Consider the following 13,020-nt stretch of genomic DNA (forward strand, 5'->3'; position numbering starts at 1 on the left):
TGAGATGATGCCATACCCCTAACAAAACTTCCATTTACTAATTTAGAAGGCTAGCAGATCAAGGATTCAGAGAAGACTAAAGCAAGGACAGTATTTGTAGCATAAAGCACTGGCTGGCATATATTTGAGAGTGGTGAATTTGATTTTAAGGCATTTCCAGCTTGCCCAGTTAAAAGCCCGAGGTATGAAACATCTGGGTATTTTGTTCTTTTATTACTGTTTTCTTTTCCAGGTTATGTTATGGTTTTGTTAGAATTCAAATATATGTGTCCTCTTAACTAATTTCTTTTTTTGTGTTTCTGTTCAGATGAAAATATTTCAGGTGGAAAATGGTTTTCATACGGTAACAAAAATTCATATGGTAACATAACCAGAAAGCTGCTGGGTGTGCAGAAAACCTATGTTCTTCGAAGAGCACTGGGTAATCTGTATGCAGTGAGACCTGTTACCAGACAGCTCATTCCAGACAAACTCCTCTAACAGGCAGTGTGAGGGACTGGTTCATAAAACTCTCCTGATTATTTCCACCAATAGCAATTTCTCTCCAACAGAGGCACTGCCCTTGCTTGAAACGACACAGAGATCTTACCCTTGGTTCTCTTCTATTTCCTTTTATTTTAGTTACAGGAAAAGACTAACAAGCCTCATTTACCACCTCTATAGCTACAGCTTCAGTTTCTACTTTTCATCCTTCACACCACGCACTCCTGTTCTCACCAGCAGGACAGAGTAGTGTCTTTTATTCTCAGTACGTGAATAAAAGCATTTGGGCAATGATGAAAACAAGATTTAACAGGTAAAAATAACCCAGTGTGGATCCTTGATCCAACTCATCAATTGATAGAGACGTTTGTGGCAGCACCTGTCAGAAACCTGATGCCAAAACCAAGACGCAGCACACTCACTGTGTGAGGAAATGTGCCCTGCGCTCACGTTGTCCCCTAAACCACCTCAGCGGCAATGTTCACACGGGAGACTCACGAGGCTTTTTCACATGGATTTCATCATAGAAACATAGAATGGCCTGGGTCAGAAGGAACTTGAAAATTCATCTGGTTGCAAGCCCCCTGCCACGGGCAGGAGCACCTTCCACTAGGCCAGGCTGTTCAGAGCCCCATCCAACCCGAACACTTCCAGGGATGGGGCATCTACAACTTCTCGGGGCAACCTGTGCCAGGGCCTCATAGCCCTGAAAGCAAATAACTTCCTCCTCAGACCAACTCTAAACCCACTCTCCTTAAGTCTGAATCCACTCCTCCTTATCCTGCCACCCCCAGCTATGTCCCCACCGTTCGGCTTCCCTCCCTTTCCCGTTCGTCCCCACACTCCAGCACCCCCTCAGCCCCGACCCCAGACGCGCCTCTTCCACCCGGACCAGTGACGATTGTTATATGACGTCATTTCCGTTCGCTCGGGGCCCGCCGCCACCGTCCCTCGGGGCCTCGGACAGCGGAGCGAGGGGAGGAGGAGAAGAAGAAGGAGGAGGAGGAGGAGGAGGAGGAGGAGGAGGAGGAGGAGGAGGAGGAGGAGGAGCAGGAGCACAAAGAAGAGGCAGAGCACAAAGCAAGAGGAAGAGAAGACGGAGGGGGCGGATCCGAAGAGGAGGAGTGGCGGAAGAAGGAGGAGGAAGAGGAGCGGAAGCGGAAGGGGGAGGAGATGGCGGCGGGGGCCTCAGGGACGGCGACGACACCGATCCGGAGCGCGGGCGGGCGAAACACCCGCGGGAGGGCGGAGCCGCTGCTGCCGCCGTCGCAGCGCCCTGGCACCCACTCGGATCAGTGACTGCCCGGCCGCGTCCCCCTCGCCGCCGCCTCCCGCAGGCCGCCTGGCCCTTGCCCAGCCCGCATCCGCCTCCGCCCCCGGCGGCTGCGGCGCTCCCTCGTCCCCGCACCGGCGGCGACGGCCTCAGCGCTGGGGAGGCCTCAGCCCTCCGTCCCCAGTGGTGCTGAGCCCAGGGGTCCCGTCGGTGTGCGAGTGATTATGCCTGGTCGGCCGCGGACGCTTTATCTCTCCTTCCGCTGATGCCCTGCTGTCCCCCCGCCTAGGCTAGAGCAGGCTGAGCGCCAGCTCCTCTGGAAATCTTCAGCCATGTATTTCCTCAGCGGCTGGCCCAAGAGACTCTTGTGTCCTCTGGAGTCCCTGGAGCAACCGCTTCACATCCAGACGGATCCCCAGAGAGCTTTCTTCGCAGTTTTGTTCCCATCTCAGCTAAGCATCTGGTACTGCAGAGTGAGTATCCGTCGTTTTATAAGCTCTCGGACCTTGCTCTCCCAGCTGTCGTACTAATTTTTTTCTTCTTTCAGAAACGGTTATGAAATTTGATGCTAACTTTACAGAATATTCCAGTATCTGTGAAACTGAGTGGTTAGCCATGATGCTTAGTGATAGCAATATCATCTTAAGAAAATATGCGGCGTCAATCTGCTTGCAGTTAATACGAGTTTTTCCTAAAAAATGAGGTTTCCAAGCAACTTTTTTTTGAGACTGTACGTTCTTGTACTTAACATAATGAGTATTTGTAACAGTGTGGGTTTTTTTGTATATATTTTTACGTTTTGTATGAAAGAATATATGAATATAGGAGATATGAAACACTCTTTGTAAAAGACAGAACAAGTGCTATTACTGCGTGGAATGTTATAGCATAGAAGTTCACAAACTTTTCTTTTTACGGAAAGTTTAAAGGTTTTGTGGCTCTAACAGAAGACTTGGCTCTTACACAGAAATCGTGGCTATTGCATGGAAGGTGCTGGTCTAGCTGTATCTAATTTGAAGCTGTGTCAATAACTGACATTAAGCACCTTGCTTTTAATTCACATTGTATTAGTGTGGTAGCAAAAATGCTGTTTGTCAGTTTGATTTCGTGTAGTCAATTAAAATTGTGATACTGACTTTAAATTTTGATACTGGATCCTTTTAAATACTGCCTAGATTAGACCCTAAATATGTCTATAAATATCTCTAGATCCAGGTGGTTTATGGAGTTCATCTCAGATTACCAGGGAAAAACATCAATCCAGTTTTAGAAAGCTGATCCTGAAAGATGTCAAATGACAGCCATAGCCTTAAAATCTTGTTTTAAGTTATGCACATATTTTTCATCATGTTCTATTTTATTGTGTTCAGTAGGGTGTTTACTAGTTCCTGGCTGGGCTGCTGATGCATTTTTTTAAACCCGGGTATCCAGCTAGCACATAATCAGCCCGGTTACTTTGCTGTGCGAACATCATCATCTGGCCTCTGTTTTCTTAGCGTGTGGCACACAGTGTATATAAAGTGTGTACACTTTATGGTGTAGCTTTTGCCAGTTGTTCAACCTTGTAGTTGTAGTCTATCAACACAGCAGAACTGATCTTTTATGTGGAAAGAGGTAGAAAACAACAGGCTCATGGAATGCTTTTCAAGATGTGCACTGTTGTCTAGAATGTAGTTTACTTTATGGTCTGTTCTCAGGGACAAGGTTCATTAGGTTGCATGCTTGGACTTGTTTTGAAATGTTAAACATTGTATGACTGGCTACAGACAGAGCACTAAAAGAATTCACCTGGTGCAGAAGGATTGACTAAACTCACAGGTCATTAATGTTTTTAAAATAGATTTTGATTCACTTTGTAATGGGGTCTTTTGAGGAAGGTGCCAACTTTGCCAGGCCTGATCACTGACTGATCTTAAACTGAAAAACGTGTTACAGTCTCTTGACCGCTGTGGACAACTGGCTGTTGTCAAAAACCTGGAAGAATAAATGTTTTGTTCAAGGTAATTTTTAAAGAGAATTTCTTGCATTATTTTTATGTGTATAGCTGGGGTCCTGGATGTGGTTTGGTTTTTTTCCCTCCAGGCTTTTCTTTTTTTCAGTTTCTTGTTTGTTTTTGGGGGTGAAGCTTAAAATTGTACATTTCCACATTGACAAATACAATTACTTCGTTCTAGAAAATGTTTTAATTTATCAGAAATATAGTCTTCGGAACAAGGATAAGTTCTAGTCAGGTTGCACTAACTTGACTTCTTGTCACAGAAAAACCTTTAGGCTGGTGTTCTTGTTAAGACTTGTTACTATCTCAGCTATTTATCAAAGGCTTCATTTAAGAATAAGATGATGAGATTGGGAAAGTTCTGTTTTAAAAATTTCAAAAATGGGCTCTTTGAAATGCTTCCAGATGAGTGAGTTTGCATTCAGTATATGTATTTTTAAGGTGACATAGTAATGTTTAAAAGTCTTTTTCAGCTACTGTGCGCTAAGAACTAGTAGAACTGAGGAAAGTAGATACCAAAGTGTGGATTGTTTCCTGTTTTAGAATCAATATAGGTATTAGGACTCAAAACCAGGTAACTGGTGTTGAAAAAATACAGAATTCTGCTAGTGTTTTTGAACCAAAAAGTTCTTGACTGTTTCACATGTTAGAAGAGATGGGATTATGGATAGAGAAGACCAATGAGGTTAATGATTTTCATCATGCACCAATATTGGTGAAAGGTTGTTGAGCACAGCCCCCAGATATGTTGACATTTATTTACTAATTATATGCATGTGCTGCTGTGCTAGTATACACGTTATCAAGCATACACAGCATAATCTAATTTTATTTAATCTGTTTAGAAGGAACCTACATTGGTCACCTAGTCCAACTGGCTTACCAAATCTGGGGGACCAGAAGTTAAATCATGTTATTAAGAACATTGTTCAAATGCTGTTATACACTGTTTCATTCTGGGCATCAGTCGCATCTCTTGTATGCCTGTTCTAGAGTTTTAAAAGGAAGAAAAAAGAATAAGGTAATGCCAAAATGAACACATTTTAAAATTTTTATTTTATTTTCTAGCAGTGCAGAAAATCCCTATTGGATTCTGTTAAATACACCCCACTGTGGAGACCTCTGCTTTAAGCATTTTCCTTAAATCAGAAGTTTTAGGTTTACGTACCATAGATATTTCCTTGACACTGAAGAATCAGCATAACTATGTTCATTCATAGCATGCAAAAACTCGTCACGCATTTTCATTTGGGTACTTTTAAATACTTGGATGCTTGAAATGAGCAACATCAATGAATGATAAAACCTTTCTGAAAATGCTATAATGAGGTAATTGCCGTTTAATAGATTGACTTGTGAACTGAAGATGAAGTTTCACATGGTAACTGTGCAGTCCTGTGTGTCATGATCTTTCTTGCTTGCATCCCTATTTTAATGGAGCTTATGGTGGACTAGTGATGTCATTTTACGGGGCTGTTAAGCTTAATGAGTAAGTAGAAACCTGTTTATTTAGTTGATGAAAGGATCAAAGGAACATTGTAGTTAGCCCTTTGAAAGTGTTACTCCTTTGACAGTGTGGCTTCAATTTTAAATTGGTTTACTTATCTGTAGAATTCTAGAAGTTCACCCCTAAGAGCTCTAGATATTAAGGGTCAAGGTAATGCAGCTAAGGAAGAAGGTGTCGCAGATGAGTGGAGTTCCCTGGCTAACCCCTGACAAATGAGTTGTGTCCTGCAAGAATAGTCTGCTGACGTAGTTGTACATGTAAATATGGTTCAGCGTTTCCTTTCTTCAGTATTAGCAAACTGACAATGACAGGAATAAGTACTGGCCTTGGTTGTTGGGACTATCTGCTATTGCTCTGTCAGTCAAAACCAGTTGTATGAGCCCTTGAAAGCCAAGAGTAACTTGTCCCATCTACTCATTCAGAAGAGAATTCTTCATTATCTATATGCTTCTCAGCTTATGATTTACATTTACTCTTCTTTTTTGAACTTCTGTTTTTGTTTCTTTTTTCCTAATGATCTGATATTGAGTCAGAACACCTAAATGAACTAAAATAAGGTTTTGGGAAAGCCTGCATGTCGGAATCCTAGATGGTCAAATAGTTGATATTCATTTGAAATGCTGACTAAACTGATATTCAGACAGCTCTCAAAGTCTCTTATGTGTACTCTTCAATCTCTAGCTGTTGCCACATTAGAGTTGAAGTCAACTTGTGCTTTAAATCTAAGCATACAGTAGGACAAAACTGGGGACTGGGCTTCTGTTGGGGAAGGGATCTCCTTAACCTGGAATTTTGCCCCACCATAAAAGGAGTTACTTGTGACACAGTGCATAGAGTTCTTAAGCTGTATTAATAAATTCATTAAAATTATCTGGAGTTGTTTCTATAGCCTTTTTTTACTTAAAAAAGACTATTAAAAATGAATGTTTTAAGATTATGTTTTCATCTCAGAACTGTAAGCAGAATGGTTTACAGAATCATTGTGCATGGCTTTTTCTTAACAGATTTGGATGCAGCCTCTGGAGGCTTTTCGTCTAGAATTTAATTGTAGAATGGGACAACTGATGTCTTGATATAAGTAGTTGTGTTGGCTGTGTATTGTGAACAATATGATACAGACAGGATCAGTGCAAGTTAAGATATCCCACTGCTTCTGCTATGTTTTCTTCCTTAGTAGTTTAATTCCCAAAATACTGGCTTCTTATTTATGCCCTTTAGACGCTTGTCCGAGAATTCTTATTTGTTGGCAACAGTAACAGTTGTGCTCTTGCTTCTGTTAATGAGATGCATTTGTGATTACATAATGAAACAAATGTTGCATTGATGAATTTATCTGAAGAAATCCAGAATTGTCATGTGGTTATTCAGTAGGACTTGCAGGCTTTCAGTGTCACCTGTATTATAAAATAGATGACCCCTGAAAGCTGTGTCATAATTACGTGCAGTATGGGAAAAGGCATTCTCAGTTATGACTCTTCAGTGTCCAGTTAGTTGCATGCAACAGAAAACCAAGGATGTGTGGAATATACCTTTGCTTTTTGGCAGCATTTTTGGGCATAGGTTAACTAAAAACTTTCACTTGGGAGAGGTAATAGTTGACAATTCTGCATTTTGGTTTTCTGAATTATTTCACAATAGTCATGAAGCACACAATTGGAAGCTGTGTCTGCTCTGTTGGGTGGATACTTTATTGATTCTAAGCTTTCCAAACACTTTCAAAATTAAATTAAAGGAGTTATGGTTTTATAATTGGTTTTATAAATTCATTTGTTATCACCTTGTATCTCTGTTACTGACAAAATGGCCTTTTGTGGTCTATTTACATGAATTTTTCTGTTCCTTATGCACACATGCTTGCTTTTCTCCATATAAACTTTGTTTTATCAGTTTATAATTTTACAAAGCTTCAGCATTTAAAGTGAAGCACAGACCATATAGACACAAAATGAAGTGCACAGTGTCACTAGACTTCTGGTTTGTGTTGGTTTTTTTTTCTCCCAGCCTTATCTTTGTCACTTAGATCATAAACTGATCTGAAAAGCATTTTTGATTTTTGTATTATGCCAACAGCCTAATGAAACATTTGGCATATAAAACTAAACAGAAACAAAAATTTCTTTGTTTGTCAAAGAAATTGCTTCTTTATCCTCAATGAGATGGATTTTTGATGTCTAGAATAATATATAGTTGGGGGATGAGAATATTAGATTTTAATAATTATGCACAGCCATACAGGTTCTTAGATTGATATTACATTAAGAAAGCCAAACCCGTACATAAGACCATGTTGCATATGTGCTGTCAGGTCATGTGTTTGCTTTTCAGACTTAGTCTGGTAGTTTTCTGTTGTATTTGCTGACCTACTTGTAAAATCAACAATATGCATAGTTTGTCATTAACCTGCAGTTAAACCAGAGAATCTGGTCTAAGAAAACTATTTATTTTCATTATTTTATGTTCTGTCAAATGATCGTATCTCTTTCCAGTTGTGTGTCATTTTCTGTGACACTCTGTAAACATCTCAATTAGGAAACTTCCTCATGGGAGAGCTGTTTTTCAAGTCTGTTCAAGGCTACTTGTTCTCTTTAAAGAGGATCTTGGCAGAACAACATTCACATCTTAGTTAAGGGTTTAAATGTAAGCTTGATTTGAATTTATATCAAATGTGACAGAATGCTTATGTTAAGGTACAGTAATTTCACGATTACAAGCCACACCTGATTATAAGCTGCATGTCCGGTGTCGGCAACGTTTAGGTCTTCGTCCATATATAAACCGCACGGGATTATAAGCCGCATTTTCGTTCACAGGGAGGACCCGCATGCAACAAAGTAACAAATTAGTAAGGGAATCGCGGGATCGCTTGCCCTGGCCTAGCGCTGCGCCGCAGTGCTGGCGGGAGCCCGCTCACACCCGCGGTGGCGAGAGGGAGGCACAGAGCCTGCCCTCACCCGCGGCGGCAGCGGGAGGGGAAGGCACGGAACCCCCTGCCTCCCTCCCCCGCGCTACCAGCACGGAGCCCGCCTCCACCCACTGCACCACAGAGTAACCAATTTGTAACAATTGCGCAATCTTGGGTTTTACCAGCAGGTGCTCGACTTGGCACCCTGACTCGCACTTCCGGGTTGGGAAATTTCAGAACTTTTTTCATATATTGGCTGCTCGTGAGTGTAAGCCACATTTCCAGGTTGGGAGCAAAATTTTAGTCAAAATGGTGCGGCTTATAATTGTGAAATTACTGTAAGTGAATTTCATTTATCTAAACTTGCTGAGAGAATTTGCTGCAGGATTTTTTCATAAAAACTGTTATATGTGGCTAAGTGTTCTGACATGGGTTATGCTGCTAACACTTGGTAGGTGAGCAAGTTTCTGTTTTAGGTCAGGTAGAATTAAATAAAACAGTAACAATTTAGGATTATTTCATTATGGGTTTGACTATGGTGTTTTGTGTTGTAAATTTTTTAATTATTTGCACAGATGTTTTGTCCGGATGTTGATACAGAGCTCATCTTTCATAGAGGAAAGTCCAGAGGGATTCTTAATGTACAATTGAAAATGAAACCACTCAGTTTTTAGGTAGTTTGAATTTCGGTGGCTTTGTTGATGGAGCTGTCTTGCTACCTTAGTGTTTTACAAAAAATGCAGTTCATTTCTGGTAATGCAAACCAGATTTTTCTTTCATGTTATAATCTCACATCAGTAAAAGAAGGCTTGTTTTATGCTAGAAAAACATTGTTGTGGAGCGTAAAAACTTCTGAGTAAGAGCTGTTCTTGTCAAGAGATAGCCAAGGTAGCTGGCTGATGGTAGGAGATAAAATTTAGCTGTGAGAACGTGAAGGTCTGTTTCTTTTCAGTACTGTTAATTAGTGCACTGGGGAGTTTGTTTACACTTTAATAATAGTAATGCTATATTCTTTTTAAGGTTACATTTCATATTTTTCTTTTCACCATTTTTCTTATCCTGTAAGCGTCCACTGACACAGTTCCTTTTGTAACTGAGTGGCAGCTTCTGCTTTGCCTGAGCTTACATTCCTCCTGAGAGACAAAATGTACCTTATCAAAATGCTAGATTTTCTTTGCAGCAGATTTAAAAATGCCTGATGTGCTTCTTATCTATTTTGGGAAGCTTTTTATAATGTTAAATTGCAATTTGTATCAAGACTTGCTTTCTCACTTCTTTCTTCCTTAACAACTGAAGGCGTTTACCTCTCCCTGTAAACAAATTTTGACTTCTTTTTAAACAACTCTTTATTTGTTAGGTCCTTTGCTTTATTTCTGGAATCCAGTTTCTCCTAAAGCTGTGGCTCTATCGTTAATATTTCAGTAAGTGAATTTTAAGCATTGTAAGGAAGGATTAATTTATTGGCTTATTTGAGACAGTGGGCATAATTAATTAGTTGAGTTTAACTACATTTCTTTATAATTTAAGTAGCTTCATGCAGAAATGTGGAGAGTGAAAACCATGGAATTTTAATGAAGCTTATATGGAGATTTGGGGGGGTTTTTGGCAGGAAAAAAAAAAATCCTTACATTTAGGGAAAATTCTAATTAACAGGATCTAAGGCCCTACTATTTCTATACAGAGTATGAACTACAACAACAAGAAGAGAGTATCTAACCTACCTTTTCCCCTTGTTTTGTTTTTTGGTGTTTGGTTTTGTTTGGGTGTTTGGTTTTTGGTTTTTTGTTTGCTCTGGTTTTGGTTTTATTTGTTAAAATGTACATTCAGTGGCATGCTGTGCTTGGGTCAAGTAGTTAGGTTGATGTATAATCCTGTTTACAGAAGTATTCCTGTACAATTATACACTGTCAGTCACTTTAGATATAATAAATTACTTGAGATGTAGAATTGCTATTTCTTATGCATAAGCAGAGCAGGATCTTGAGCTCTACTTCTATCTTTGTTAATCCAGACCATTCACATATCTGTGGAAAGCTTTTAAACAGAGGGGTAAATTTGTATGTTAGGGTTTTCCTTACGTCTGAATTAATGCTTTTGAACTATGGAGTATGTGGAAATGGATAGTATTGGTGTAATAATTCTTCCTTTAACCTCTAGCTAGGTAGCCTTTGTGACGTATTTAATTCAGTGTGGGTCTGTTTTCTAATAAGAAGGTTCTTAAATTACAAAAAGATAACATTATGAGTGCAAACATTCATTTTTAACTCCTTAAGTCCTCACTTGTGAGGCGTGAAGTCTAGAAATCAATTAGTATAAATTTTGTAGCTGCTGTGTATGTAGAATCTTCTTCCAGTTTTGAAGGTGTAATAGCAGCTTTCTTGTGAATCAATGTTATGAGAATTCTACACTATAAATACTGTAAAGATATTCTGTAAGTGTAGTACAGTAATTTCATGAATACAAACCGCACCATTTTGACTAAGATTTGGCTCCAAAACCGGAAATGCGGCTAATACTCACGAGCGGCTAATATGTGAATAATTTTCTGACATTTACAACCTCAGAAGTGCCAGCCAGAGTGCCGAGCGGAGCAGCTGCAAAGCCGGCATTTCGTGATTGTTACAAATTGTTACTCTGTTGCGCCGCGGGTGGAGCCTGGCTCCCTGCAGGCAGCACAGGGGGCGGGGAGAGAGGAGGGAGAGCTCTCTCCTTCCCTCCTCTGCCGCAGTCTGGGGAGGCGGCAGGGGCCCCGTGCTGCCATTGCCGCGGCCTGGGGCGGAGGCGGGGGCCCTGCACCGCCATTGCCGCGGCTCGGGGAGGTGGCGGGGGCCCGCGCCGCCATTGCCGCGGCTTGGGGAGGAGGCAGGGTGCTCTGTCCCCGCCCACCGCCGCCGCCGCGGGAGCGAGGGGGGCTCCGTCCCTGCCTGCCACCACGGGGCAGCGCTGGGCCGTGGTGACCGAGCCCAGTGGCAGCGGCAGGTGGCCCCCAGTGGCCCCACCGAGCGGCAGTGCCGGGCTGGGCCACCTGGCCCCGTCGGCAGCCCCGAGCAGGCCGAGCCTGCACGGCCCGAACCGAGCCAGTAAACCCCGCCCTGCCGTGGTTCTGTTACTATTTGGCAACTTTGTTGCATGCGGGTCCTTGCTGCGAGTGACAGAGCAGCTTTTACTCAGGTGCGGCTTATTTATGGACAAAAAACAAAATATTTGCCAACACCCAGAGATGCGGCTTATACTCAGTGCGGCTTGTATTCGTGAATTTACTGTAATATAGAAAGAAAATTGAGTATTACTGGGTTTCTGATTTTGCCAGGTGCTAAAATGCTTCAGGCACAAAAGTGCTTTAAGAATGATCTCCAGGTTTGCACTAATGATGCAGATTACCCAAGCACTACTTTTTCTCGGTGTATCTGAGGCAGCTAGGGTGGTTCTAAGCCAATCAGTGAAAGGCTGTATACTTCATTGGGAATAATCAACATGAATCTGCTAGTAAGAGTAATTAGTTGTCTATTTAATGTTAGATAATTTGGTGCAAAAGAAGCCACACAGATTGAAAAAGCTTGTGCAAATAGTAGGGTAAAGATTAGTGTGCTTGTTATACTCATAAATGTTTAACTTTATTTTTTATCATTCAGTTCTGTGTGGATTTGAAGCTTAAAGAATGCTGTTAGCATCACACCAAGTCATACTGTAAATTTACCAAGGCTAAGGCTGCCCATGTGAAACTAATTCAGCTTGCTATTTACATGCCTGATGACATTTCATTGCTTTCTTTATACTATTAAAAATGAACATTCAAACTTTAAAATTAGGTTGTTTGTAACTCTGCTTTTTCTGGAAGGAAACTGAAGGAAGTGATTCCAAATAGGATGGTAAGTATATATTTAACAAATCCTGGAGTGGTGGACACTCACAAGATTTGTGGATAGGATTAATGGTTTTATATTTCTTGTACTGCTTCTGCTGGTCCATCAAGTAAGGCGAGAACAGTAGTAAACTTACGTCACCTGTGGTCATAGTGGTGTTTGGGAATCTTTGCCTGGTGGTTTGGTTAGTTCAGTAAAATGAGTGATTACTCTTGGTTCCCTCTCAGCATGCTTTTTCTGGTACAATGTTCAATGCTCCAGATCTGAAGAACTGAAATTTATGAAGTTAGGACAGTGTATGGTATGAAGATGAGGGGTAACTTTTTTGACAAAACAAAAAGTGTTTCCTAGTTAGTTTCACTTCTACCTCCCAGGCTGGAGGATAATGGAAGGAGAAATATCCATATAAGGTGAAAACTATTGATTCAAGAGCAAGAAAATAGAAGCAGTTGTGGAATATATTTAAGGAGAATGAACATTTCTAAGCACTAGAGCAAGGAAAGGTAACTTTGCATTAAGTTTTTGTGTTGCAGCTCTTGACCGCATTTGTGAAAGGGAATGAAGGCTTAGTACCTATAGTAGCTTTGTCTGGGCTTCATCACCCCAAAACTTTTCTCCCTTCCCAGGAGGAAAGGTGCTAATGGGTGCACCTCATTTCTTGCAAAATCCTTCCAGCTAACTCTAGAGGTGGATTTTCAGCAGGTTCTGACAACCTGTTCTAGAAAATTTCCTGATTATCATTCTATTTAATACAGTGGCTAAGTAGAAGGTAAGCAAATGGACTCTATCAAATATTCTATAGAGTATTTCATCCTAATTAATTTTACAGTCCTTGTAATTATATGAGCCTCTTTAAGGCGGGTCTGTTCATCTTAAGCATCACTTACCCTTTAACTAAACTGAAACTACCTTTGTACTCTGTATTGACTCCTTTCTGTGCAATTAAGTATTTTATGTATATGTGGGTTTGAGAGAGTGAGATCAGGAATGACAGTG

The 13,020-nt window shown here is 41.0% G+C and overlaps 1 protein-coding gene across 6 annotated transcripts in view; it reads left to right on the plus strand.

The window, feature by feature from the left end:
• The first annotated feature begins 1,849 nt into the window (after positions 1-1,849).
• The window catches only part of RIC1 (RIC1 homolog, RAB6A GEF complex partner 1), a 60,269-nt gene continuing 49,098 nt past the window's right edge, over positions 1,850-13,020 (plus strand). For 5 of the 6 annotated variants that reach the window (XM_033085208.1, XM_033085211.1, XM_033085212.1 and 2 more), the window contains exon 1: positions 1,852-2,229. In XM_033085208.1, coding sequence (XP_032941099.1) covers positions 2,089-2,229 — 141 coding nt within the window. In that variant the 5' untranslated portion in view covers positions 1,852-2,088. Of the gene's footprint in view, positions 2,230-13,020 lie in introns of all 6 variants that reach the window. The other variant, XM_033085213.1, reaches the window with a different exon arrangement.

This window comes from Catharus ustulatus, chromosome Z (assembly GCF_009819885.2).
Source record: "Catharus ustulatus isolate bCatUst1 chromosome Z, bCatUst1.pri.v2, whole genome shotgun sequence".
In the NCBI taxonomy this organism is placed as follows: domain Eukaryota; kingdom Metazoa; phylum Chordata; class Aves; order Passeriformes; family Turdidae; genus Catharus; species Catharus ustulatus.